General features: G+C 50.6%; 6 protein-coding genes across 6 annotated transcripts; 2 read left to right on the top strand and 4 right to left on the bottom strand.

The window, feature by feature from the left end:
- Positions 1-436: 436 nt before the first annotated feature.
- ETH_00025280 (uncharacterized protein) lies at positions 437-8,227 on the bottom strand (the record flags this gene model as incomplete). Its single annotated transcript, XM_013373012.1, is given in 17 exon segments — positions 437-703; positions 834-907; positions 1,602-1,756; positions 1,959-2,041; positions 2,262-2,447; positions 2,660-2,737; positions 2,980-3,729; positions 3,918-4,005; positions 4,250-4,608; positions 4,877-5,074; positions 5,303-5,425; positions 5,694-5,843; positions 6,057-6,158; positions 6,506-6,565; positions 6,826-6,924; positions 7,158-7,486; positions 7,504-8,227. The coding sequence occupies 17 exon segments, from the start codon at positions 8,225-8,227 to the stop codon at positions 437-439; spliced, it is 3,825 nt and encodes a 1,274-aa protein (XP_013228466.1).
- A 577-nt stretch (positions 8,228-8,804) lies between these two features.
- ETH_00025275 (uncharacterized protein) lies at positions 8,805-10,445 on the bottom strand (the record flags this gene model as incomplete). Its single annotated transcript, XM_013373011.1, has 1 exon — positions 8,805-10,445. The coding sequence occupies one exon, from the start codon at positions 10,443-10,445 to the stop codon at positions 8,805-8,807; it is 1,641 nt and encodes a 546-aa protein (XP_013228465.1).
- A 2,630-nt stretch (positions 10,446-13,075) lies between these two features.
- Positions 13,076-14,480, bottom strand: ETH_00025270 (uncharacterized protein; the record flags this gene model as incomplete). Its single annotated transcript, XM_013373010.1, has 4 exons — positions 13,076-13,309; positions 13,602-13,874; positions 14,003-14,071; positions 14,253-14,480. The coding sequence occupies 4 exons, from the start codon at positions 14,478-14,480 to the stop codon at positions 13,076-13,078; spliced, it is 804 nt and encodes a 267-aa protein (XP_013228464.1).
- Positions 14,481-14,878: 398 nt separating this feature from the next.
- Positions 14,879-15,408, bottom strand: ETH_00025265 (uncharacterized protein; the record flags this gene model as incomplete). The annotated part of the gene is made up of 2 exons (XM_013373009.1): positions 14,879-15,141; positions 15,216-15,408. 2 exons carry the CDS (start codon positions 15,406-15,408, stop codon positions 14,879-14,881), a joined length of 456 nt encoding a protein of 151 aa, XP_013228463.1.
- A 2,254-nt stretch (positions 15,409-17,662) lies between these two features.
- ETH_00025260 (uncharacterized protein) lies at positions 17,663-19,299 on the top strand (the record flags this gene model as incomplete). The annotated part of the gene is made up of 4 exons (XM_013373008.1): positions 17,663-17,765; positions 18,176-18,382; positions 18,862-18,895; positions 19,257-19,299. The coding sequence occupies 4 exons, from the start codon at positions 17,663-17,665 to the stop codon at positions 19,297-19,299; spliced, it is 387 nt and encodes a 128-aa protein (XP_013228462.1).
- Positions 19,300-22,059: 2,760 nt separating this feature from the next.
- On the top strand, positions 22,060-23,808 carry ETH_00025255 (dynein intermediate chain, putative; the record flags this gene model as incomplete). The annotated part of the gene is made up of 1 exon (XM_013373007.1): positions 22,060-23,808. The coding sequence occupies one exon, from the start codon at positions 22,060-22,062 to the stop codon at positions 23,806-23,808; it is 1,749 nt and encodes a 582-aa protein (XP_013228461.1).
- Between the last annotated feature and the right edge of the window lie 3,762 nt (positions 23,809-27,570).

The following is a 27,570-nucleotide window of genomic DNA, read 5'->3' as shown; positions in this document are numbered from 1 at the left end:
CAGCAGCAGCAGCAACAGCAGCAGCAACAGCAGCAACAGCAGCAGCAGCAGGCCCCCAGAGAGGCACCGCAAAGGCGTGCCAAAGCAGCGCAGGCTAGCAGCAGCGGCGGTGGCAGCAGCAGCAGCAGCAAGGTTATTAGCCGTAGAAGTAGAAGCAGCAGCAGCAGCACTAATAATAGCAGCAGCGACGGCAGCAGCAGCAGCAGCAGCAGCACTAGACTGCGCCTCCTCGCGCCAACTAGACACTGCTGCTGCTGCTGTCGCTGCTGCTGCTGCTGCTGCTGCCATATCTCTTCTCAGTTTACTCTACTTTATTTATTACCATTCTATTTTAATTTGAATTATCTATTTATTTATTTATTTATCTTATTTGTTATTTATTTATTTATTTTATTTATTTTATTTATTTCATTTGTCTCCTTTTGTCTCTTTTTTCTTACTGGAATTCTTCCACGAGTTTGAGGGCCTCGCTGGTGCTGCTTTCTGCTGCTTCTACGCTTTGCTGCTGCTGCTGCTGCTGCAGCTGCTGCAGCTGCTGCTGCAGCTGATGGAGGGGCTGCTGCTGCTGCTGGCGCAGCAGCTGCTGCTGCTGCAACCTGCAGAAGAAGGCGTCGTCATCTGCAACTGCTGCTGCTGCGCTCTGCAGCTGCTGCTGCTGCAGCTCCAGCTGCTGCTTCCATATAACAGCGCGCAGCGCTTCAATCTGCAGCAGCACCTCAACAGCAGATTTATTTATTTATTTATTTTAATTAATTAATTTATTTTATTTATTTATTTATTTATTTATTTATTTATTTATTTATTTATTTATTTAATTTATTTATTTATTGCACCTCTGCTGATACTGCGCCGCCAGCCTGCACGGAGGGGTTTAGGCGTTTCAGGGCCTCCAGCTTTCGCTGCTGCTCTGCGAGCGGAAAGAAGCGAAAAATACGTTAAAATGAATAAAATAAAGTACAAATAAATAATAAATGAAAAATAATAAATAATTAAACAACAAATAACAAATAATAAGAGCAAATGAACCCCAAATGAAGACTGGGTGACCCCCTGGACCAGTGGACCACTCGGAGCGCATGCAGCAGCAGAGAAAAAATCGACGGAAAACCCAAATTAAATGTTACAGGCAGCGTGAAAAGGAAAAGATAAATAAAAATAAAAAATAAACAAAAATAAACAAAACTAAATCAAACGAAACAAAAAGAAATACAGATAAATGAAAATAAATGGAAAATTGCAAACTGCCGGCTCCCCGCCGCTGTCTGCCTGTCTTCCCGGTGGCAACGGCGAAGAATAAGCGGCAGAAAAATGGGAAAAGTGCAAAATAAAGGACAAGTAAATAAAAATAATAAAACAAATAATAAATAAATAATAAATAATAGAATTAACAAAAAGAAGCAAAAAAGTCAAAAATAAAATAAAAAGCAGAAAAGAAGTCGGAGGAATGCACCAGCAGCGCGTGGTGGGGTGTCTGTACACTGCACAGCCACTGCAGCAGAAATTGAATAAACAAAACTAAATAAATGCCATTAATAAAACTAAATAAATGCCATAAATGAAATAGTAAACAATTAAAGGATTATAAAGTGCTGCTGCTGCACCCTGCACGCGCTGCAGCAGACTCTGCCGCTCCTGCTGCAGTGCCTCCGTTTCTGCTGCTGCTGCATGCAGCTTCGCCCTCAAGCTGCTGCTGAGGGACCAATAGCGCCGCTGCTGCTGCTCGCTCTCTTCCAGAGACTTCTCCAGGCCCGCATACCTGCAGCAGCAGCAGCAGCAGCAGCAGCAGCAGCAGACGTGGCAGCAGCAGCCTCAGACAACTCTACAGACGCACTTGGCAGGCACTGCTGCTGCTGTTGCTGCTGCTGCTGCTGCAGTGCAGCCAGCGTCAACAAATGCCAGGTGGACACAGCAAGCCAGACACAAGCAGCAAACCCTAAACCCTAAACCCTAAACCCTACCGCTCGGCCTTGGGCTTGAGAGCACAAACGAGGCGCTGCAGCTCTTCTATCTCCTTATTTTTTGCTGCTAGAGAATTCTCCTTCTACAAAGCAACACAGGCACACTGCTGCTGCTGCTGCTGCTGTTGCTGCTGGTGTTGCTGCTGCTGCTGCTGCTAGTGGCGGGGAGGGCTGTGCAGCTGCTGCTGCTAAAAGCGCTGCTGCCAAGAAGTCCTTCGGCGGAGATTCTAACTGCTGCTGCTGCTGCTGCTACTGCTGCTGCTGCTGCTGTTGCTAGGTTTGCTGCAGCGCCTGCCGGCGTACCTCTTCGAGCTGCTGCTTCAGCGTGGCCTCCTCCTGCTGCGCTTGCTGCAGCAGCTGCTGCAGCTGCTGCTGCTGCAGCACCTGTTTCTGCTGCTGCAGCAGCAGCCCTTCCCAGCCACCGCTGATGACAGCTGTGGGGCCCATTTTGCATGCAGCAGCAGCAGCACTGAAGCAAGTGGCTACGCTCTGCAGCAACATGCCAATATTAAACCCTAAACTCTAAACCCTAAACCCTAAACCCTAAACCCTCGAACCCGAACCCTGTATGGGACCCACTGCGAGATGGAGCCAGCACAGGCAGCAACATCGGCAGCAGCAGCAAACGACTCGCAGCAGCAGCAGCAGCAACAGCAGCGACCAGAGCAGCAGCAGCAGCAGCAGCAGCAGCAGCCGCTCGCCTGCAAGTCTTGCTGCTGCGGCTCCAAAGCGCGCTTCTCCTCTGCGTCCGAAACCCTTTCCACAAAGCCATCAATTGTCTGCAAATCCCAAACCCTAAACCCTAAACCCTAAACCCTAAACCCTAAACCCTAAACCCTCGGCGCCTAAACGCTCAAATCCTAAACCCAAACACTAGCAAATACCGGCAGAAATTGCCGAGGACTCTGAAGTCCAGTGTTAAGGGTTTAGGAATTAGGGTTTAGGGTTTAGGGTTTAGAAACTAGGGTTTAGGGTTTAGGGTTTAGAGAACTGAAGCACAAAGAGAGAGCAGCGGCCTTGCCTTTCGCAGAGCAGCAAAATCAAAGGAGGTATCAGCCTTGAGGCTGCTGAGCAGCCACCTGCTGCTGCTGCTGTCGCTGCTGCTGCTGCTGCCGCTGCTGCTGCTGCTGCTGCTGCTGCTGTCTTTGAGCCCGTAGTCCTGGGCCTCGGGGAGAGACAAGAGGAGAGAACTAGCAGCATCTGCAACAGGAAGCCAGTGTTGCAGCGCAGCAGCAGCAGCAGTTTCTTTTACTGCGTTTGCTGCTTCCTGTGCTGCAACAACAGCTGCTGCTGCTGTGCATGCACCCCACAGCGCGGCGCTGCGGGCTTTGTGCGCTGCTGCTGCCAGCTGGGGCAGCAGCAAGGGCTGCTGCTGCTGCTGCAGCTCCTGTTGCAGCTGCTGCTGCACTGCAGCTGCCAGTTGCGTAGCAGCAGCTTCTATTTCATCCAGCGGAGAGGAAGCAGAGAGAGTCCCTTTTGCTGCTGCAGCAACAAGGCGCTGCAGCCGCTGCTGCAGCAGCAGCAAGCTGTCACCGCAGCCCTGCTGCTCCGTGAGAAATATAGCCGGCGTTGCTGCTGCCTCTGCTGCTGCTGTTGCTGGTGCTGTTGCTGCTGCTTCTGCTGCTTCACCGGAGGAAGCAGCTGCAGCAACTGCTGCTTGCTGCTCTCTCTTTGCTGCCAGCAGCCAAGGCGACAGCAGCAGCAGCAAATCAGAAAGCAAAAACAAGGCCCGGCCCAGCCACCGCGCAAAGCCTCTCTCCCGCAGCACTGTCTGCAGCAGCAGCAGCAAAAGCAGCAACAGCAGCAGCAACATGTTTACAAGACCAGCTGAAGGCAGCATTTGCCGCAGCAGACACGACAGCAGCAGCAGCCGCACAGCAGCAGAGAGAACCGAACGTACAACAGCAGCACCAGCAACAGCAGCAGCAGCAGTAGCAGCAGCAGCAGCAACAGGGCTACCTTGGGGTTGAGTTTGAGGTCCTCCATTATGGGCTGTCCGTACACCGCAAACAAATGGTCCATCAGCATCAAGCAGCTGTAGCAGCACCTGCAGCAGCAGCAGTGGCAGCAGCAGCAGCAACAGTTGCAGCAGCAGCAGCAGCAGCAGCAGCAAGAGCCACTAGTGGCTGTTCGTTGCTTCTTGCTTTGCCGTCTTCTGTTGAGTCAGCATTTATTTTTATCTTTATTTTTATTTTTATTTTTATTTTTATTTCATAATCTGTGTATTTTAATTTACAAAAGGAACAAATTACAGAATTAATTTGTTTATTTATTTTGCTGCTTCTTCTTACCCCTCAAGCAGCAAAGGGCCCTGCGTGCGGGCGCTGAGCTGCTGCAGCAGCTGCTGCGGCAGACACAGCTGCAGCAGCTCGCAGCGCTGCTGCTGCTGCTGCCGCAGCAGCAGCTGCTGTCGCAGCAGCAGCAGCAGCTCGTGGTTCCGCAGCAGCTGCTGCTCCTTGACAGTTGCGTCGTGTGTCTCTTCTGCTGCAGCATCTGCAGCAGCAGGGGATGGCTCTCCTGCTGCTGCTGCTGCTGCTCCTGTGTGCAGCATAAAGACACGCTGCCAGCGGGGCACTGCTACCTGCTGCAGCTGCTGCAGCTGCTGCTGCTGGTGCTGCAGCTTCTCCCGCAGCGCCTCCTCTGTGCTGCGCTGCAGCAGCAAACAACAAACACAAGCAGCAGCAACAGTAAATGAAGGAGGGAGATCCACTAGCTGCAGCAAATACAGATGGGCAGCAGCAGCAGCAGCAGCAACAGCAGCAGCAAAGACGAATGAGGGACAGCTGCAAAGCAGCAAACGGCAGCGAGACAGTTTGAGAGGTAGCAGCGAATACATCCAAACATCGGCAGCAACAGCCGCAGCCGCAGTTGCTGCTGCTGCTGTTGCTGTTGCTGCTGCTGCTGCTGCTGCTGCTGACACTTGTAGTTTGCTGCTCTTTGTAAAGTTTGCTGATGCGCTGGAAGGCCGAGTGGTAGACAGAGCGTTGCTTAGAGACCTCACGCAGCTGCTGCTGTTGCTGCTGCTGCTGCTGCAGCAGCTGCTGCAGCAGGAGCTGCTGCTGCTGCTGCTGCTCCTCCAGCTCCTGCAGCAAGCTCTGGTCCTCTGCTGCTGCTGCCTGCAACAGGAACAGCAGCACCAAATAAAAATAAAAGATATAAAGATACGAAAAAGAATAAAATGAAAAACAAAAAGAGAGAAATAAAATGAAATGAAAGTCCCAAAACAAAGCAGCTGCAGCAGCAAAGACGAAACAAAAAAGGAGAAAAAGAGAAAAAGAAATTAAAGTAAAACAATTAAAGAAGAAAAAGAAAACAAAAGGAGACAAAAGGGGAAAAAAACCTACGTGGAGTCTCTCTATTTGCTGCTGCTGCTCAGCGACTTGCTGCTGCAGCATTGCTGCTTCTACTGCTGCTTTGTGTCTCTCTTCATGTGCAGAGACCAGCAGCTGCTTCAGCTGCTGCGCTCCCTGCAGCCACGCAGCAGCAGCAAATAACCAGACCATGTGCGCTGCTGCTGCTGCTGCAGCTGCTGCAGCAGCTACTGCTGCCCCTCGCTCAGTGCCGCTGCCGCTGCTGGAGTTGCTGCAGCAGAGCGGCTAACGGGCAAGCCCAGAAGCAGCAGCAGCAGCAGCAGCAGCAGCAGCAGCAGCAGCAGCGACAGCAGGACGAAAGGTGCAGCAGCAGCACCAGCAGCAACAGCAGCAGCTGCAGCAGCAGCAGCAGCATAGTGCCTACGCGTTCAAATTCTTTTGCCTCTGTCTTTTTCAGCTGCTGCAGCTGCTGCTGCATGATCTGCTGCTGCTGCTTCAGAGCAGCAGCTTCCCGTGTCTGCTGCTCCGCTAGCTGCTGCTGCAGTCTCGCCACCTCAAGCTCTCTGTCTGTCAACTGTAAATAACGAAGAAATCCCAGAACCCTAAACCCTAAACCCTAAACCCTAAACTCTAAACCCTAAACCCTAAACCCTCGCAGTCTGCTGTGAGTCTCCAGCCCTCGGCACTGTCACCCAAACCCTGCGCGCTGCGCTCCAGCTGCCTCCGTGAACGAGTCCCCGCCAAACCGTAAACCCTAAACCCTAAACCCTAAACCCTAAACCCTTACTTGTAGTTCTAGCTGCAGCTTGACGTCCTCAGCTCTCGCCTTTTCCTTCTCGAGGCTTTCCAGCGCCAACTCCTTTTCCACAGCAGCAGCTTCTATTGCTTCCTGCAGCAGCAGCAGCAGCAGCAACAGCAACACAGCAGCAGCTACAGTTACACCAGCTTCAGCAGTAGCCGCAGCAGCGTAGCAGCAGCAACGTGGCCGCAGAAGCGAAAATGCAGCAGCAGCAGCAGCAGCAGCAGCCGCAGTAGTTGCAGCAGTTGCAGCTGGAGCAGCAGCAGCAGCAGCAGCTGTTGCAGTAGCAGCAACGGCAGTAGCAGTTCGACGGCAGCAGCAGCAGCGGCTGCTGCTACTGCTGCGCCTGTCCCCCCGGTGTAGCTGCGCCACGAAGCCCCGCCCCGTCTAGTAGCGAGGGTTTAGGGTTTAGGGTTTAGGGTTTAGGGTTTTCTTACCTCTAGTTCTGCGGCCTCATCCCTGAGCCTTTGCAGCTGGACTTCGAGCTCATCTCGTTCCTAAACCCCACACACAGAAGCAGCAGCAGCAGCAGTTGCTGCTGCTGCCAACAGAATACAACGTGCAGCAGCAGCAGCAGCAACAGCGGAGGAAAAAGCGGCAACTGCAAGGCTGCAGCAGCAGGGCCGTCAGCAGCAGCACCCGCTACGTAACAGCAGCAGTGAAGGAGTCTGCAGCAGCAGCAGGAGCAGCAGAACCACATGCAGCAGTAGAGCCACATGCAGCAGCAGCAGCAGCAGCAGCAGCAGCACAGGCGCACTCTTCTAAGACTCTCCATTTCAGATGTCTCTTCTAGGCCGCGGTCTCTAGACAGTTCTGCTGCTCTCAGTCGCGCAATTTCGGCTTCGGCCTCCTCCAGCTGCAGCAGCAGCAGCAGCAGTAGCAGCAGCAGCAGTAGCGGCAGCAGCAGCAGCAGCAGTAGCAGTAGCAGCAGCGGCAACGGCGATGCCACAGCAGCACAAGTGGTGGCACCCCAGTGGCAGCAGCAGCAAGACTCTCAGGAGGCGCACACATCAAGAAGGAGCAGCAGCAGCAGCAGCAGCGACCGCAGCAGCAACAGAAGCAGCAGCAGCAGCAGCAGCAATATCGAACCTTCTTATTCAGCTCCAGATGAGCAACCCTTGCTGCTTCTGCTCCTGCTGCCAGCAAGCGGCTGCTGCCAATGCCGTCGTGGGACCCCAGCAAACTTCTGCCTGCTGCTGCTGCTGCTGGTGCTGCTGCTGCTCCTTCTGTTGCTGCTGCGCCCTTCGGTGGGCTCTCTGCTGCAGCTGGTGCTGCTGCTGGTGAGTCAGAGTCTGTTGCTGCTGCGGTTATGCGGAAAGAAGGTGCCTTTGCTGCCGGAGCTGGTGCTGCTGCTGCTGGCTGAGCTTCTGTGTCTTCGGATGCTGCTGCTGCTGCTGCTGCTGCCTCAGCAGCAGCAGCTGATTCCTGAGCAGACAACTGATCTGCTGCTGCTGCTGCTGCTGCCTCCGCCGCAGCCTTTTCTGCCGCTGCTTTCTCATTCTCTTCTTCTCTTGCTGCTGCTTCAGCTTCTGCTGCTGCAGCTTCTTCTGCTGCAGCTGCTGCTGCTTTTGCTCTGCTGGCTGAGCTTCTGTGTCTTCGGATGCTGCTGCTGCTGCTGCTGCTGCCTCAGCAGCAGCAGCTGATTCCTGAGCAGACAACTGATCTGCTGCTGCTGCTGCTGCTGCCTCCGCCGCAGCCTTTTCTGCCGCTGCTTTCTCATTCTCTTCTTCTCTTGCTGCTGCTTCAGCTTCTGCTGCTGCAGCTTCTTCTGCTGCAGCTGCTGCTGCTTTTGCTGCTGCAGCTGCTGCTGCTTTTTCTGCTGCTTCATCTAGTTTAGCTTGTTCATCAGCTGCTGCTGCTGCTGCTGCTGCTGCTGCGTTTGGTTGTTCTGCTGCGTGGTCATTTGCTGCGGCAGGAGTGTCCGCAGCTGCAGCAGCTTCCTGCTGCTGCTGCTCGGCAGTGGCCTTCACGTCGTCCGCTGCTGCAGCGCCAGCTGCAGCAGCAGCTTCTTGCTGCTGCTGCTCCTCCAGCAGCTTTGCTTCTTCTGCTGCTGCAGCATCAGCAGCTCTTGTCTCATCATCTGAATAGAATTCATCTTTTTCAGGGTCTAGTTTGTAGTAGCGGTTGCTGCCCTCGTCCCAGTAGAGGTCCTCGCTCATCTTGCTGCTGCTGCTGCTGCTGCTGCTAGTCCTGCTGCTGTCGTTTGTGCTGCTGCTACTGCCGCCGCTGCTGCTGCTGCGCGCGCGGGGCTGAGGCGCTTACATCTAGGGAGGGATAAGCCGTTGCTGCTGCTGCTTCTAAGGCGGCGGCGCCTGCTCGGTTAGCAGCAGCTTCTGCTGCTGCTGCTGCTGCTGCAGTGGACTCAGCCACTGGTCTGCACACAAGGGCTGCCGGAGCTGCTGCTGCTGCTGCTGCTCCTTCTTTCAGTGTCAACTGCAGTTGCATAAAAATGCTGCCTGCTGCTGCATCTGCTGCCAGGTGTTCTTCTGCCGTTGCTGCGGAATTGCTGCTGCAGTTGCTGCCGACGCCGTTGCTACTGATGCTGCTGCTGCTGCTGCTGCCATCTGGAACGCCTTACTAGCAGCAGCTGTTGCTGCTCCAGCTGCTATATATTATCTTATATTAGTAGAAATTTACTTCTTTGAATTTGCTGCTCCTGGTCCTGAGGAACGCCTCGCGGTCCGCCGCCGCCGCCGCCGCCGCTGCTGCTGCTGCTGCTGCTGCTGCTGCTGCTGCTCAGACGTCGCTGGAGTCCTGCAGCTCGATGAAGGAGTCCAGGGTCTCGTTGAGCTCGTGGACTTCGCGCTGAAGAGCTCCTCTTGTCTCGTGAACTTCTTTGAGGGTTTCTCTCATGGGGGAGGGACTATAAGGGTTTTTGACGGCCAAGATGAGGTCCCGCAGCAGCTCGAGCTTCTCTGCTGCTGCTTCCAGCCGCGCATGCAGCAGCGACTGCCGCCTGCGCTGCCCCCGCTGCTGCTGCTGCTGCTGCCGCTGCTGCTGCTGCTGCGGGGGGTGCTCGGCGCCGTGCGCGGCCGCGGCCGAAGCGTCGCCGGGCTGCGCCGCCGGCGCTGCGGCTCCTGCTGCTGCTGCTGCTGCTGCTGTTGCTGCTGCGGCCTGCTGCACCCGCTTGCGCATGCACTCCAGCTGCCCCTTCAGCTGCCGCACTTCTTCCAGGTATTTACTTGTCAACAAGTCGAGGCCTTGCATGCCACTTTCAAGCAGCTCTGCTGCTCTTGCTGCAGCAAGTTGCACTCTTGCTGCTGCTGCTGCAGCGGTGTTCAGCGCAGCAGCAGCCTCGCTGAGGCTCTTGGGCACCTGCTGCCTGCGCTGCTGCAGCGCCGCGCGCTCCTGCTGCAGCAGCAGGCTCTGCTGCGTTGCTGCTGCTGAGCAGCTCAGCAGGTGCTGCTGCAGCGACCCAAACCCTAAACCCTCGTTTCCATGAGCCACCAAAGCTGCTTCATAACTTTCTCTCAAAAACTTTTCATAACCAAAAACCTGCATGCACTTTTCTGCTGTTACTTTCCTCACGCTGGCTTCGACAGCAGCAGCAAGTTCTCCCATTTCTGCGGAGTTGTCCTTCAGCAGCCGCCGCGCAGCAGCAGCCACCTGCTGCTGCTGCTGCTGCTGCTGCTCCGGGCTCGTCTCCAGCAGCAGCTGCAGGTCCGCCTCCGTCGCCTGCGCCTGCCGCAGCAGCTGTGCTGCTTCCGCCTCCAGACCCACGGGCTGCAGGAACAGCAGCAGCTGTTCTGCTGCAGTTATTAATTTGCAAAGACTTGTTTGGTCATATTGTTCTGCAACAGCGAGGGCCTGCAGAGTCTGCGGGTCTTCTTTGGGGGTCCCCGCGAGTTCGGGGGCCCCCAGGGCCCCCTGGGGGGCCCCCGGGGCCCCGGTGCCCTCGGGAGCCCCGGGTGCCCCCCAGGGGCCCCCGGGGGCCCCCGCAGGGGCCCCGCCCTTCAATAAACCCTCTCGGAGGCCCCTCCTTCCCGAGTTTGCACCCACTAAGAACATTAAGGAGCCGAAGGCAACCAAGACACAGATCTGCAGCAGCAAGGTGCGGTTCAGCTGCCGCTTGGGAGCAGCAGAAGCAGCAGCAGCAGCAGCAGAGGAGGCGTTGGAACTCGCGGGGTCCAACGCCGTGGAGGTGAGGGGCCCCCCGGGGGCCTCCCCACTTTCGGTGTAGAAAGAATAGGGGCCCACATAAGAAGCAGCAGCAGAGGGGGGCCCCACAAGCAGCGGGGCCTCGGCCTTGGAGACCCAGCTGGGGCCCAGCATGTCGTACACATTGGTTTCGGTGTACGTTGCTCTTGCTGCTGCTGCTGCTGCTGCTGCTGTGGTGCCCCACAACAGCAGGAGGGGCAGCAGCCCGAGCCCACCCATTTGACGCAGCGCAACGGAAGGCGCGGGACGGGCCCAAACCCTAAACCCTAGCTTAGGGAGAAGCAAGAGAAGGCAAGGGGGAAATCCTGGGGGTTAGCAGTGCTTCCTGGGAGCCCCGCTGCGGTCGGCAAGGGGCCCTCGGGGCCCTTCTAGGGTTTAGGGTTTAGGGTTTAGGGTTTGGGGCTCATACTCTGCAGTGGGAAGGACGGTCTACACGCGGCGCTGCTGAAGCCGGGCAACGGCTACGGGCAGAACTCGCGGCGGGCAAGCCACAGGGCCCGAAGAATGGAATGAATTGAAATAAAAATAAATGCATTTATCAATTTAAATACCTTTCTAAACCTGCAAGTCGTTTTTAAAGAAGGATAGGCAAGGCGTGGGCTGCTGGGGCTGCTGTAGAGGGGGCTGGGTTCCCAGTGGCAGCCCGAGCATCTTCCTCTCGTCTTGCTAGCTAGGGTTTAGGGTTTAGGGTTTGTCTCAAACCCTTCCCCCCTCATTTCTCGCCAAGTTCAAGGCTTCATTTGCAGGGTTTTGCTGCTTCTTGCTGCTGCTTGCATCTGTTTTCGGTGATTTGCTGCGTCGGCGTTTGCTGCTGGTTTCGTGCTTTGAAACTCACAGGCACAACGGGCAAGAGGGCAGGGCTTGTTTCTCGTGGCTGCCTGCGGTTTAGGCTTTAGGGTTTGTGGTTTAGGGTTTGGTTCTCGGGGCCTGGAGTCAACGAGATTCGCAACTCTTGTTCTCGCCTAGCTCCGCAAGCAAGACACATGGAGTGTCTTTTGTGAAGACATGGAGAAGGCAAAACAGTTTTTAATTCATTTTTTCTGTTTCTTTATCTAAATTGAAAACTCTCTGGGTCTGAAGTGCTTCAAAACGAGCCAAACGGAAATCTGCAAAAGCTCTAGTGTTCTGTGCACGTTACCCGCACGGAAGCACCAGAAGGCGGTTAGGTTTTAGGGTTTGGAAATTAGGGTTCGGGGCTCACAAACTAGGGTTTAGGATTTAATTATTAGGGTTTAGGGTTTGCGTCACGGCTTAGGGTTTACAGTTTCTTCGGAATGCAACTCAGGTCTGTGTTTGGGGTTCTGCAGAGAGTCTGTAAAATGTTAATGCACGCACACTCTTACGCATATAGTATATATATATATATAGAGGCTTATGAATATTACAAATATATATATATGTATAAACTCATCTATAAATGTATACCTCAATACCTGTACTGAGAAGAATATATTTGTATGTGCAGTTTGTTTGCAAGTACAGCTGCACCTCTGTGACTCCACGTTTATTAATTCGTCGCGTTCATTTTCGTGTCCTGATTGCCTCACAAAGCTCAGGGTTTAGGGTTTAGGGTTTAGGGTTTAGGTCGTATTTGTGGCCGGGCCAGTGGCCGGGCCAGCCAGGAAGTACCCGAAGAGGCTTCTGGCCTTAGCGTGCAATTCACAATTGGGGATTTAAAAACAGGTGCAGCAAAAGCGGCAGGCGCCTCAGCAGCAAAAGCAGCAACAGCAGCAACAGCAACAGAGCAGCAGCAGCAGCAGCGACAGCAGCAGGGAGGCCGGCAGGCCCATTAGTGCCCTTCAGCACAGCTACCCGCAGTCATTGCTGCAGGCCCTTGCTCGGTGGCGTTGTTTATGAATCAGGGTTTGGGGTTTAGGGTTTAGGCTTCAGGGTTTACAAAGTGTTCAAAAGAAGCCTTATGGTTTCCAATAAGTTCCTATGGGCTCTCCGGGAAATATCAGCTCAGCTCGATTTCCCAAACTCTAAACCCTAAATTGGGGGATAGCCACAGAATACGCCTGAGGCCTCCTTTGAGCAGGGCATTTGCAGTACTCCGCTTGAGACGAGGACGCCTGCTGCTGCACTTGCTGCTTGTACTGCTGCTGTTGCTGCTGCTGTTGTTGTTGCTGCTGCTGCTGGAGTTTGTGTCTCAGTCTAGAACTGGTATTTCTTCGACTTCCTCTGCAGCCTCCGCAGTGGGGTCTGGCGGAGCCTGTTTAGGGGCGGCACAAACAGGAAAAATTTGGGACTGCATGCGTTTATATTTGTATCTATATATTTATATTTATGCTAAATATTTATTTATGAACGCCAATTTAGTTGCATTTATGCGCATGCAAGAAGCTGCCGTATGCGCAAGTGTTTCTTTATGACTGCGCAGCGCCCAGGTGTCTGTACACTTCAGCCTTGCATGCGTGCGAGCTCATTATTTTCTCGCTTTTCTTTATTTCACTTCTCAATTAGTTAGTTTAGCTGCTGCAGCTGCGCCCAAAGATCGGCCTAACAATGTATTCTTGCTGGGGCTCTGAGAGGAACTGTCAGCACTTTTAAAAAGCCCCAAAACGCTGCATGCAACTCCTGAAACTCACATGCATCGCCGCATGCCTCAGTATTGCAGCGCGAACGTCTAGCTGCTTCAGCTCAGCCTGCACACAGCAGCAGCAGCAGCGGCAGCAGCAGCAGCAGTGGCAGCAGCAGCAATAGCAGAGCAGCCTGCGCCTTTAAGCCATGCAAGAAAGGGGAGAAGGGAAAAAACCCTCACTCTTTTCCTGCCAGCAAACAGCTCGCAGCAGCTAGCAAGTTCGCTCTTAGGGTTCAGGGTTTAGCGTTTAGGGTTTAGGGTTTAGGGTTTAAGATTTAGGGTTTTTGCTCGCCTTCAGAGCTGCAATAGTGTTGGCAAGCGAGGCTTTGGGTCTGGAAGTGACCCTAAGGTTGGTGGCTTCCTCAAGTGCCTCTGTGGCTTCCTTGACTTTCTCCTCGTTCTGCTGCAGAACGAGTTTGAGGGACTGCAGCTCAGCCTGCAGCTGCTGCTGCTTCTCTGCTGCTGCTGCTTGCTGCTGCAGCGCCATTTGCAGCTGGGGGAACTGCGCACACACATCAAGCCCAGCCAGAACCCACACTGCAGAGGGACCCTACATTCTCTATTTTGAATTGTATTTTATATTTTAATTGTATTTTATTATGCCTACTGTGGATGAGGTGTACGTACACCTAAGAACACATGTGTCACCCTGCATTTAGATCCATGCATAACAGGGAACTCGCGAAACGTTGAGGTGTATGTACACCCATGATAGGGTGTACGTACACCCGCGCACGCGTGCAGTGCTGCAGACGTGAGAGCGCATGCAGCGCCGGGGTGTACGTACACCTCACCAGGTCTGGAAACGCCCTGCAGGCTGCAGCTTCCCTCTGCCTGAGGGCCCCCAAAAGGGCCTCTGCTTCTTCAACTAGCCGGGGCAAAAGGGTTTCCAATCTTCGCCGCAAACCCTGCAGCTCTGCCTGTTTAGCTTGCAGGCTCCGCTGCTGCTGCCGCCATATCAGGCCTAGTGGGGGGCCCCCCGTGCTGCTGGGGTGCCCCCTCACAGCAGCAGCAGCAGCGGAAGCCCAGAGGGCTTCTTGCGCCCTCTGCAGGTCCTCTTCGCTGACCTGCAGCCCAGCAGCTCAATTCCATTTTAAGGGATGAAGTCCTTACTAAGGTCTTAGCAGTGGCGAGGGCAAACCCTAAACCCTAAACCCTAAACCCTAAACCCTAAACCCTAGATGGTGAGTTGTACTTCATCAAATTCGTCCGGTGCAGCGCTGCCTGCTGCACTGCTGCCCTCTGCATCCTTTGTGTCCTTTCCCTGGAAAAAAACAGAAATGCAGAAAGTTGCATTTATTTGATAATGAAGAGCCATTGGCCCTTTCTTTTGTTCTTTTTTGCAAATTTCAACAGCAGCAATCATCGAAAAACATATTTTGCTGTTACCTTTTAATTTGCATCCGGGGACAAGGAAAGGTCTTCACAATGTAGTGTAGGCGTACCGGAGTTTGCTGTGGAGCTGCTGCGGCTTGTTCCGTAGTAGCTGCTGCTGCTGCCGCTGCTGCTGCTGGGGCTGCTGCTGCTGGCGTTGCTGCACTTGCTGCCTCTGCTGCTGCTGACGCGCGAGCTGTGAAGCAGACGGAAGGGGAGAAAGAAAGGCGGCAGCGCTTTGCGAGCTGCGCTGCCGCCACCCCAAAAGCAGCAGCAAAAAGCAGCAAATAAAATTTCATTTTATGTCAACTCTAATCGCTTTATTAGGCCCCTCCGCAGGGCCCCGTCGCAGGGCCTGTACCGACACCCCAAACCCTATCCTTTCACTGCGCTGCTGCTGCTGCTGCTGCTGCTGCTTCTGCTGCGCAGCCTGCCCACCTTCTGCAGCAGCCAGTATAGCAGCAGGCTTGCCTGTCCTCCCTGGGCCTGAATGCCACCCACTGACAAATCCAAAGAAGATATAATCGAGACTTTGGAAGTTATGTTCTGAAATTAGGGTTTAGGGTACACGGCTGAGTCCTCAGGGCCTAATTCAGGGTTTTGTTTTCTATGCTGAGCCTCACCCTGAAAATCTCATTTGCAGACAACGCCATGGGGGCCTCCAGCTTTACAAGAGACACTTCTGAGAAGCAATAACTCACAAACTGCAAATCTTTTGCTTCACAGAATGTTGTGAAGACGAAGAAGGAGGAGTTCCTTTGCTGCTAGTGGCTATAGCATAGCGCGTACGGGGGCCCCAGGAACACTCTAGGGGCCCCCAAGGGTCCAACTGGCCCTCTCTATACTCTTTGCTGGAATATTTAGACCTTATGAACATTCTCCGATTTCCCACTGCCTTTGTGCTGCTTGGAAACTCCTTGGGGGCCTCCAGCAGGTCCCTGCCACCCCTTACAGGCACAGCTAGGTAGCAAGGGGCCCCCTAGAGTCCCACAGAAGGGTTATCAGGGGCCCCTGGGGTTTGCAGGGCTGTTTACCTATTGCTTTGCATGCAGCTTGAAGGTCTTCTGGGTCTAGTGGAGGTATGGGACAGCCCAGCAACTTCAGCAAGTAAAGACACATGTTGATAAAGAGGCGCAAGTCGGCTTGTTGCTGCTTTGTGTCATCGGGAGAGGAGGCAAAGGCCCAGGGGCCGAATTCGGGGAATTCCCTGGAACAGATCGCATGCATTTGTTGGAGCCTGATTATTTTGGTTTATTTCTGTCGGAATTTATTTAGCATTAAGCCTAATCTTGACGCGTACTGCTGCCACTTGAATTCCATCTCGCCTAAACTTGCCAATGCCTGCCACTAATTTAGTAATCTAGTTATTTCGTAGTGCTACAAACAAGAATTTCTGCCTTTGAATCTTTCACGGGCCTTTCAAACGGATTCAGCACTTCAAAGATTTCATTTTTTCATCTGCGTGCCTTGCCGTGTTGTTCAATAGCCTTCTCTGTTTCTCTTTATTGAAATTCAGGCTTGAAACGCGTTTTCTACAACCATTCTGCAGGTTTTTTACACTTGTTATTAATATTTTTCGTTAATTCTTCGAGGAATACAACAAATATTAGCTTGGAAACAATACCTTCTGATGCGGGTTTGCCGGTGTTCATCTAACGCGGTCGCCAGCACACTGGCTTCCCATAGAAGCCAAGTGCTGTCATGTGTTTCTGCTTTATTTGTCTCCACTTTCTTTAATTCTGATTTATTTGTCTCTATTCTGTTCTCCCCTGATAAATGTTTTCCGGCTCCGTCCCTGCCGCTGACGCTGGAGCTTGCAACCATTTTAGGGGCAGCGCATACGCTCTAATCACTGCCTAAGGAAACGCAGCAGCTACAGCAGCAGCAACAGCAGCAGCAACAGTGGCACACTATCAGCAGCTGCAGCCAGGACGCAAGATCAGCCAACTGTGACATGTACTCATCGGCAGAACGTTCTGAAAAACGGTGAAAAAGAGTGAAAAGAGCGAGGGAAAGTTAAGCATTGGTGAGTATTGCAAATTGAATATTATTTGAAGACAGACAGACCTGTAGTGCAAGCAAATGCAAATGCGCGAGGGCGGATCTGGTACTGACCTTGCTTCTTTTAGCCCATGAAGCGATGCTTCAGGGTTTGAAGTCGATGTGTGAATTCAGATTCTGTAATTTCCTTCCATGAGTACGCTGATCACTTGGAACTCGCATTAGAATTGGTCATTTGTCTTTTCCACAGAGTTTGCATCCAGGAAACTGGCGTTATCTGCAGCCACAGTCGCATCCCCCTATGCAAAACCTACTCTTGAACCCTGAACTGTACATTCGAAGCTTGCAAACACTAACCCTAAACTTATTCGACTTCTCCAGTACAACACGTTCTATGTAAAACTATTTAAACAGCCATAGGTTTATATTCAATCACATACTCGCATAGAAGGCCAAGTAGTGATGCCCTTAGCGTCCACTTTCCCGAGCTAGTGTAAGATATAGTTGTAGTATGAGGCTCTGTGCCTGAGTTCGGGCTTGGGGGCTCTTGAAACTCAAAGCTTTGTTGCAAATCCCAAGGTGTTAGTTGCACGAATTGTAGTTAAGTTGTATGTAAACGCCAACTTAGGTGGCTTTGTAAAGATCTACGAGGGACAGGGAAGAGTTTCTCGGTGCACCTCTTGTAGCCGCAAACGGTCAGGGTTAGGACGCTCAGTGAAATAACAGAAAAAAGGACCCTAAAAAGCAAACGAAATAAATTCAACCAAAACAAATATGCATTTCTTTCTCGATTCATTAGATGGATTGGGCAACTCGCATGCGCTAAGAGCCCCACGGTCACCTGGGCACCAGTCGTCTCAAGTCTCGTCAGTCTCCACACACACAAGCCTGAATTAGAATAAATTAATTTCATCACCTGTAATATATAATCTGAAATATTTAGATATACCGGAGGCCAAAAACCAGGCGGTGAGTGAGTGTGGAACATTGCAGATTCTCTCTCCATATTTACACTAACAGAAGGCAACGTACGCGCATACAAAGAACAACAACAATGACACGGCAGAAAAGCAGAAAGCAACATTGCATTTTGACTGTAGAAGTTTACTCAAAGATAATAGCGTTGTTGTCATTTACAGCGAACAGTACTCCGGCGCTTTGCTGTTCGTCATTCTGAATCCCTCAATTACCGACTTTAGGCCGTGAGCCACAAACAAGTTAGCCCTTATTTTTGTGTGAAAATTAAGGAGATATTAAACATGTTTCTCAATACCGTAAATGAAACAGCCCTTTTGCTTTTAAATTACTCTTTGTTACCTGCCAGCTAATACATGGCTGTACCTTTTCACGCACCGTTGACTGAAACAGAATGTTCGAACTACTTGGCGGCTCGCATCAGGCAGCGATAAGAAGCAGTATATCAGCAATAGTGAGCCTTTTTGTGCGCCTTTCTTTCAGTTTTTCTGTGAGTCCTGCCAAAATGAGGGAAGCGACATTTCCGCAGATGATGAGGGGGCGGGTAGACGTGAAGAAACTGAAATTTTCAACGACTGAGCTGAGGTCCCTAGCTCTTCAGACTCACTGTAAGAGACACAGAATGAACAGAATGAGAAACAACAGGCAAATGAACAACGGCACGCCCTGATTACGCTGTGTGCATTTTTGGGTTAGAATTACAATGCAGTCACAGATGCGGCACAAAATCTGCAGCAAAGCAGCGAATAGAGTCCTCCGCTTCGTCCATTTCTTTTAAACAAAGGTGTAGCTAGCAATTATTCCATCAAAAAAGTAGTTCTCTTGCTCTGTATGCTTTTGCTGCTTCCATGTGCTACGGATTTCAGTTTCTGTGGAGGAAGTTCAAGCTCTGTACAGTGGTAATAGCTGCTGAACTGGGCCCAAACACATGTGGCTGACTGCACGATTTTTGTAAATTCTTTGGTTCTCCTCGTATAACAGATCTACTAATTTTTATTTCGTGTTTATGCCGCAACAGGGTTCCGCCTACAGGCGGGGGAGCGCAAGCCCCTAGAAGGTGGACTAAGTGCTGTGAGCCTTTTGGGCCTATTCAATCTTTCAAACGCATGCAGTTTTGTCTTTGCCGACAGATTCGTTCGTCTTTTTTGGCAGCACAGGACACAAGACAGAGGAATAGAGATCGGTTTCGAGGAGTTTGTCCGCCTCCTCAGCATATGGACAAGAGGTCAGGCATATGTTTTAATGTTTTACCGCTTGTTATTCTTCAATGTTGATGTTAGACACTTCCGCAGTAGTATTTACGGGCTTTCATTTTTTGTTTTCGGGCTCAGAGCTAAAAATGAAGTGGTAAAGACTGAAGGGTTCTGGGTTAAGTCAAACTCACTGGGTTTGGGTTAAGGGTCCACCGATAAGGGGATGTTCACAAGCCCCTTAGAGTGAGCATGGAGATTTTTGTTATCGCGTCGTGTTCGCTGTACTGCAGGCACGCCTCATCAGAGGTTGACTTGTAAGACCATTGCAGCCTGCAGATTATCAGGGCTCACAGTTTCGGGAGTGGGGTTTGAACAGCAAGGGTTTCAAGGACCTCTCTCGATCATCTTATACAGCTCACGCTCACCACAGCGTGCACTTTATTTTTCCTTTTACAAGACTCTCTGTTCCTTTCTATTTTGCTCTGATGTTCTTTTTTTGTTTTGCTTGCAGTGCTGTTTCACATCTACGACAGAGGTAACAAAGGGTCAGTCAGGCCTTGGCGGAGTCTTCCCTTACTGTTTGGGACAAAAGTACACCAATGTTTTGCCTGAGGGCATAACACGCTAACCACTTTAGCAATAAGTGCTGTTTCCGTGCAGCTACATCGTGAAAGAAGACATAATTGACATAATGCGCTCACTCTTCATGTGTTTCCTGAAATCTGGCGTTGCTTCATATGACTGGAACTCTGAAGAGTTTAAAGCAAAGTGGGTCATGTAAACCGACAACTTTTTAATTTTAGTGTTTATCACCTGACACTTTACTTGTAAATTGAGAATTTGGCTAGTTTCAGGGTCTGCGGTATCAAAGTAACCATTCACGCTTATGTTTTCTTGCCTTCTCAGGGTTATACTTGAAAGACACTCCGAAGATGCCGTGAAGGAGTGAGTGAAGCCAGTCACACTAACTGCTGGACAAACCAAGGCAGCAGCAGAAGCAGCATTAGGGGCAGTAGCGGCAGCTCCAAAGCCACTGCTAAGTAGGTAACACCCAACAACACTGTGCGACGTTCAACAGGATGGCTCATGAAATTCTGTCAGAGTGGGCGGAGGCAGCAATAAGGTAAATGCACTGCGAGACCTGGTCACTGAATGTTTGAATCATTTTGCGCTTAAACGTAGGGCAGCCAGAAGTGTTAAAGCGGAATCCTGTCGCTATTCATCGGAAAGACCAGTCACGTTTGCAGATACAGCCAACCAGATAGAAAGTGATGCTGAAAGCCGTCTGCCGAATAACTCAAGTACTCGCAAATAAAGAAATTCCCTTGTTAGAATCAATAGAGCAGGCTTTTCAAAGAAAATGTCCTTCACCTCTCGTTGTCATTCCGCAGGCGCTTTCACACCGCAGACTCGAACAAGCTTTTGTGGTTTAACGGTACGTCATGTCCTCTGCATTAGCGCCACCATGAAATGTACTAGGTATTAGAATAAGCTACACTCTGAACGAGCAGATTCATACCAGCCAGCCAGCAGATGATGCTAGAGATCAGATGAATTGCATATTATGTGCGTACGATTGCTGTACTAAATCCGCACAATTGATGTTCCTTTGCACTGGTGGCCTCAGAGTTTTTGCAATGGATTATTCATGTTCCAGGGGTTGCAGAGAGCCTCTGCGTGCCAACTGATGTTTGGACTTGGCTCTTTCAAGAGTGAATCCTCTTCTTAAGGTACTCAGGCATAAGTATTTACGATTGGTTAAATACGAGCGTCGTCTTGTGCGGAAAGATTTTCGTTGCGCTATCACTGTTACAGTGAACACCGAAACTTCTCACCACTGCAGTTTCGAGCAGTGGGTGGTACAAAACTGCAAACCTAAACCCTCGAATTTGTTTTGCTTGGAAGCACGCAAAGTGTACTACGGTGTCCGTTCACCGTGGTCCGGGGCTCTCGTTTCACCTCGTCTCAGCTCCCCTTCAGATCGTGGCACTCGAATTTGCACCCGGCTCTCGTGAAAATGAAGCTAATATTTAGATCTAGCTTTCATTACAGCCACATTTATTATATATTTCTAGGGAAAGGGGAGGAGACGCGAATGAAACAGACTTGATAGCAGGAAGCTCAGCGCCAACAAAAACATAGCAGCGCTCCACACCAGCTCCACTTGGGCCACAATTGTACCGCGATTGCTAAAATCAGCTCTTCTGTGCTAAAATTGATTCCCATGAACTTCTTTGTAGGGGCATTCTCTGCAATATTGAGTAGATATTCCAGCTCAAGCTGTACCTGAGTGTGCCATGTGCTGCAAAAACGCTCAGAATTGCGGGGTAAAGTGGATAAAGAACTAATTTTGCTGCGCGTTCCACGACCTCCTCAGCGACTGTCTGTAAGAGCGCATCTAGATAATGGAACGACTCCAATTATCGCATAAGCATTCATTCAGGCCTTCACAGGCGCCCCCTCGGATTTTGCTCTTTTCGTCTAACAGGTGTCTCATACTTCCCTCTGAATTTGCACAAAGAAATAGAAAGCAGAAAACACCTGGCAGAAAGGATGTCGAAGCCCTTGGCCCACGACTCAATACTCGGTGCAGAAGGCGTTTTTAGCCGTACAGCCTCTGAGGGACCCTCACTGCATAAGATGCAACACGGTGTGTAGATGCTGCAATAGAGGAACAGCTTCATAGGTATGAGAACGTCAAGACGCGCTTGCTGTTGAATAGCTATGCTTGGATCGAGCTGGGGCATTTAGTCCATTGAAGACTCAAAAAGCCCACAGAATATAGGGCTGCGGCAGAGCAGGGCCAAATTCCTCTCCTAAAAGTGCCTTTGAGATCTGAAAAAATTAAATGGATCCACATTTTTATGGATTCCGCAGAGCGGTCTCTGTCTCAGCGCTTAGGCTAGCTTGGCAGATACAGTTACCTGCAAACTGTCGATGGCTGCCGTACTAGCTGTAATCCATTACATTTGTTGTTGCATTTATGTATTCATTCGACTTTTTGCCTTCCTGCATGTTTTTGTTACGTGTATATTGTGATTGAGCTGTGTAGATGCCCTCTGTTTTATTTCTTTGCACCAGCTGGCCCTTTGTCAGGTGCGCATTTGGCAGCAGTGGGGTCACCTGTGGGGCCTCCATTTACGGCGGTTTGAACTGTGGCCAGAAATGTACTTTTATTCTTTTTTGTTATACATATAATTTAATGTAATATATCTGAGGTGAATAGACACGTGAATGATTTAACCCAAGCTCTCTGCCTGAGTTGCGGAAAAAGCGACTCTGACTTGGTGCGCAGCAGCTTCTCATACGTCCACGTTGAAAACAGGGACAAATTTTTTTGAATTTTATGCATCTCACCTTTTTTAATTTGAATCTGTTTTGCAGAAGCTAAAGGCCATTCGTTTCTAGGTCCACAGACAGTCTTTATGGCCAGCGGTGTGGCCCTTCACCCCCTCAAACAGCATTGAATATCTCGGCCAGTAACAATGGATACGGTTTGCTCCGAATATACCTTATTAACCCAATCATCTCTTGCTCGCTAGTGTAGTTGCCTCAAGGCCTTGTAATCTTCAGCGCAGCTTAACTAGGCGGGAGCCGCCGCTCATTGCTTGAGTTTGACGCTTATGGTGAAGCGCCAATCAATCATTCCGCTTGCCACAAAAATCAGTCCTTCAAGCCTTCTCCTCACGTTTCTTTAATTGCATTCAATATGAATGAATACTACTACACGTACTCCAAACTCCGCCAGGAGTTTGGGCGCCATTGCTCCTTCAGCCCTACAGAGCCCCGTATTCTTGGGGTAATTGACCCTAATCCGGAGCAAATGGAACAGCTGATACCTCAAAACCCCCGCAATTTTTGTGGCGACACATTAATAGAGCTATCTGAGCACACCGTGAACACGGGCAATGTCAGTGTCTGCGGCAGGGGGATGAGGCACGTAGAAGGAGGTTGGCCGAAAGAAGTTGATCCCACGGACCCGCAAGAAGTAGCCAAGTGGAAAAAACGAGCAGAAAGAGACCCTGCATTTTTACAGAGCGTTAAACAGCTGACAGCTGACTGCAGCCGCGTGCTACAACAGAACCTCGTGGTTGATCTTTTTGAAGATTATTTTAAAGGCTCAGAGACCTCGAGAGGGAGCGAGCAACGTCTCTACGCGAAATCAATTGCCCTTCTTAAGGACAGTCTAGGACAGGGTCAAAGATCCGTGACATGCATTGCCTGGCATCCTGAAGGTCCCCAGAAGCTTGCTGTCGGTTATGGCGTGATGGAGTTCCCGGGACAGCCAGAGTCGCTTCCAACATCAGCTTTGCTTTGGGACCCGAGCCATCCAAGCAATCCGGTAGCGGAGCTAGGAACTTCAAGCCCGGTCGTTTCGTTGGCGTTCAACTCTAAAATTTCAGATCTGCTAATTGGGGGTTGCTACAACGGTGTTGTGTGCTTGTGGGACCTGCGTAAGGGGATGAAGCCAGTTGAAGTGTCTTGCTCTGGCAGCAGCCACTACGATCCTGTATATGAGGTCGTCTGGACGCAAAGCAAGACGAACAGTGAGTTTGTCTCAGCGTCTACTGACGGCAGAGTCTTATGGTGGGACTGCAGGAACCTGAAGGAACCGGTTGAAGAGTGCCGCCTCACCCCACCGCCCCATTCCACTTCAACAGCTAGTGCAGGATCATCTCAAGTAGGAAATGAACAGGAAGAAAGCGAAAATACAAAACTTTTGGGAGCAATATCGCTTGCTTGGTCTCTAGAGGCAGGGCCAACGAAGTTTCTTCTGGGGACTGAGCAGGGTATTGTACTTAGCCTAAAAACAAGACCGAAACGACCCCCAGAAATCAATCAATGGTTTGGCTGGGAAGAAGGGCAACACTGCGGCACTGTAAGAGCAGTTAGGCGGCATCCATTTTATGGTAAATACTTTCTGTCAGTTGGCGACTGGACAGCTAAAGTATGGATGGAGGAAGTGCGTACCCCGATTATCACAACACCAAACCATCTCGCATTCCTCACAGATGGTCAATGGAGTCCTACACGTCCTGGCTTGTTCATGGTGACGCGCACTGATGGCTTCTTGAGCTTTTGGGACTATTACTACAAGCAGCAAGAGGTCGCGTTCCAGCACAAGGTTGGGACTTCTCCTTTGACTTGCCTTTCTGTTCATCCACAAGGCGAAATGGTTGCTGTAGGAGATGCTGACGGGCGGGTGACTGTGCTGGTCCTGTGCGAAGGACTTTACGTCGCTGCACCTAACGAGAAAGCTGCTGTTTCTTCGATGCTTGAGCGTGAGGCTAGGCGTGAGAAGAATATTGAGGTCACAAAACGGCAAACTGAGTGCAAGAGACAGGAGGAGAAGCCTCAAGCTCGTCCACGCAGTGCTGCTGTTCAAGAAGCTGTTGAAGCCGCCCGCACTGCGTTTTTCAAATCTATGGGGAAAGAGTATGAACCATCACAAGAATAGGGGAAAACAGAATGGAGACAGCTGCTAAAAGATCATCATTTAATTCGCGATTGTTTGACTCCCTTTCAGTTACTTGAACGTAGTTCTCGCCGTGGTGCTCGATAGGCTTTTGCAACTGAACAGGTGAAGTTGCACGTTTGTCAACGTAGTGCTGCAGCTCCCAGGCCGGTCTAAGACTCATGAGCAAGTTTTCCAAAGTTGTATACGAACCCCTGGCGCACTACAAAACTACACGAAGTGATCATTTCCGGTTCCATTAATTGAGCAGAACGTCTAATTCCCGGTCTTCAGGACTATATATAAGTTGCGGATGAGCACAGAGCAGCGGGAGCTCTCGGTGGTTACATAATGTGACTTTCTAATGTCCACAGCAGAAGAATAGAGCCTGGCGACAAATAGCTTGCAAATTGCTTAACAAAACTATGACCAACTTCACTTCACGTTTAGATACCACCACAGAGTGGCGTACGGCCAGTGCGTTCAGTATGGTTGTGGCAAGAGCTCCGGTTCGTGACACTTTTTCTAGTGAACTCCTGGTGTCCTGAAAGCTATGCGAAAACAGATACCAACTAGCAAATGCTGTGTCTTCCCTTGGCTAGCAAGGAATGTGTGGAATGTAAATTTGAAACGGCGTCGGTAAACCCTTTTTGCTCCCAGACGAAAATCTTTTAGCACTACTCCCACAGTGTAGCAACCCCACGAATGGGCTATTGGGCAATCAACGCTGGGATTGGATTCACGTTGACTAAGGCAGCGGACTGCCTGTTGGGGGGCCGTGTTCCTTCGGTAAAGAACTACAGCAGCACACATTATTGCAATAGTTTCAAAAAATAATCAAACCCGAAAGAAAGATCAACCAGTGCACTAAAGGGCAGAGCATCCTGAGGAACACAATACGGAAAGGCTTCCACCAACGCGTGTTCGTAGATTATAGGAGATCTCAGGTGTGGAATGATCTTTCATACCAGCGGAACATACTACACACGTGCTAAGTATGAAGTTTTGTTGCAGCAGTGTGTTCCTTGCCTCCGAGTTCTGCGAATCGACCCTGTCCATACACAGGCATTCTGTCGCTACACTATTGTCTGCTTTTCAGAATACGTCATTCCAGATAACAACGCAGCATCTGAATCTTTGCCGACTAAAGACATGTTGTCATATTAGCTCTGTTTGGTTCTCGTACGGTTGTGCAACGTTAAACGTTGTGAACTGTGTCAAACAGATCAATGCAAAAACTAAAAGTGCAAGGTGGCTTGAAAAAAAAAAAGCATTTCAAGGGCTGCATTCCACATATACAAAAACCTGGCACTTTAAAGCAGCTGAGAGCTCAAATGTAAGGCGTGTTGGCGTTATGCTTCTGCCAGCACCTATCCAAAGAGGGCTGCGATGACCTCTACGTGGGCATTTTGGAAGCGTATACGGCACAGAGTCATATGTGTTGTTAGTATGTTTCAAAACACCTCTACATTGGAGGATGGATACAGAACCATTCAAATCATGCTGTGCACGCTCGTTTCCATAAATTGACGGGGAATGTTTGAGTTTTCACAAATTCTAAGGTGCTGCAGGGAGTGCGCACGGCAATCAGTCGTCAGTGTGTGGTGCAAGTGGAGCTTCAGCACTATCTCCTTGGCAAATTTGTTGTAGTTTACGCATAGATTTATCTCTGGGGTTAACTGCGGAGCGGAATTCTTCACTTATTAGCAGCAAGATGGAGTTCAGGCGCTCTGCTTGCCACGCTTCAAAAGAAAGCTTGTCAGCCTCGGCAGGCTTCTCCTGTAAGTCAATCAAAAAAATGGGAAGCAATGGTTGCTGTGCCTCTCCTACTTTTGTGTTGTGTTCTGTGCAGCCGTAGTTTCTGTGAAGGCCTTTGTGGCGGCCACTTGGGCCCTCAAATCTGTGCAGTAACCTTGTGATGGGACCTCAGTTTGCGTGCTAACAGCACTCGCCAACCACTGATGAAGGATACCCAGCACCAAACATCCGCCCTCCTTTGGTTTTCAGTGTATTGCTAGTGAATACTGGCTGGCTTTGCGTACGGCCACTACGTTACGTTAAAGCTACGGCCTTGAATAAATTACCAGGAGTTTCTAGATTCCTTAGGAAGAGCTGTTGCTGCCATAGGCACTACTTTTGCCGTTATGTGCATAGCTTCAAAGGCACATTCAGAACTAGATAAAGACAACTCTACTGGCTTACCGCTTTTTTCGCGAGTCTCTGGGGAAGCTTAATAATGCTCACTGTGCCCCCTGTTTCGGCTACGGCTAGAACGAAGGTCTTCGAATTAAAGCAGATCCGGGCGCTAGCTGCATCACTGCATACCTGCGTGAAACCCACTCAAAAATGTTTGCAGACACCTTCGTCCCCCTCAATAGACTTTTAGGAACTTTCACAAAGTCTGCCGTTGCTGTGTATTGTGCAAGAGCGGCTTCGGGCGGTCCGATGGTCCACTCAGCAGCAGCTGGTATACCAATAGCGCTGCAGGAGTTTAGCCTGCTTCAATAGAATAATAACGGTACTACAGACGACATACTTTTTGAGTTAGGACGGGAAGCCTTCGGTGTTGGCTTAGATCGTGCAGATGCAACTGTTAGCAACATCACAGTGTATCAGACTGAATGTTCGTCTGCTTAACAGTACATCGTCGCACTTCTGCACTGCAAATCCTGCCTACCTGTGCTTAATGTGGCTGCATCATAATGCATAGCTCTAAAGGCAACCAATCTCTCTGAAAAGACCATGATTGCTGGGATGCAGTGTATGGTGAGGCTGGTGAGGCTGTTATTTTTCTGTGTTGCGTCGCACCATGCCATTTGTTGTCAGCACAGCGAATTGTGTTGAGCTGTACGGGGCCCAGGCCACATCGCTCACTGGCTGTACACAAGTAATGAATTCGAAACGAGCCGTCCCTGAACGTCGCGGTGCTTTTTACGTTACCAAGAGCTCAATGCCACGAGCTAGCATCTACAGAATCACTCGGACAATACCGTGCAATTGAAGTAGCCTTTATTGCTGCTTCCCGCAGAAATCTTCAGACACGTACTGTTCCATAATCGAGCGTAACAATACTGTGCTGCAGTCGATCGTCCCACACCATTACTCGCCAGTCGGCCGAGGCAGATAGAAAAATGTGTTCATTGAAAGGACTCCAATGCAGGGTATTCACTGGCATGCTGTGTCCTAAGCGTAACAAAGCAAATCAAAAGACTATTTTTTGCGAGATCATGTGACGATTTGCTATACTGTTGTCTTTGCCCCCAAGAAAACAGCCAGTACACCTGAAGGCTTTCGCTTCACCTCGCTATGCTGTAAAGGTGTAACTACAAGGTGTCACGCCATTTTTTCAAAAGCTTGCCTTTGAATAAGCTCAGAAACTGGCCACTGTAGTCGGTGGAGCACTTAAAAATGGCTCCTTCCTCGGTCCCGACAACAAAAATCTGTGGCAATGCTGGGCAGAAGTCGAAGCAGAGTCCGGTAGCGAGAGAGAGGAGAGTTGACGATCCATTGCCTGTCGATGACTCGCCCTCCCCAAGTGCTCCTGAATCGCGTTTCAGTGTCAATAGCTGCAAAAGACAGCGTATATGCCTGCAAGCTGCAAAAATCAGAGTCCATGTCATAGTCCTTTGCCCAGTCTACGTTAAGCCGTCAGCTAGCTTCAGTCGTGCTAAGGGCCTTAATACGAAACGGGAGATATGAATTTATTTGACTGTAGCTCAGTCAACGTTGCGAATATCTTGCCCACCACTTCTGATTCTAGCTTGC

The sequence above is a fragment of the Eimeria tenella genome, genomic scaffold (genome assembly GCF_000499545.2).
Source record: "Eimeria tenella Houghton genomic scaffold, Eth_scaff117, whole genome shotgun sequence".
NCBI lineage: Eukaryota > Apicomplexa > Conoidasida > Eucoccidiorida > Eimeriidae > Eimeria > Eimeria tenella.
This window is presented reverse-complemented; position numbering and strand designations above follow the sequence as displayed.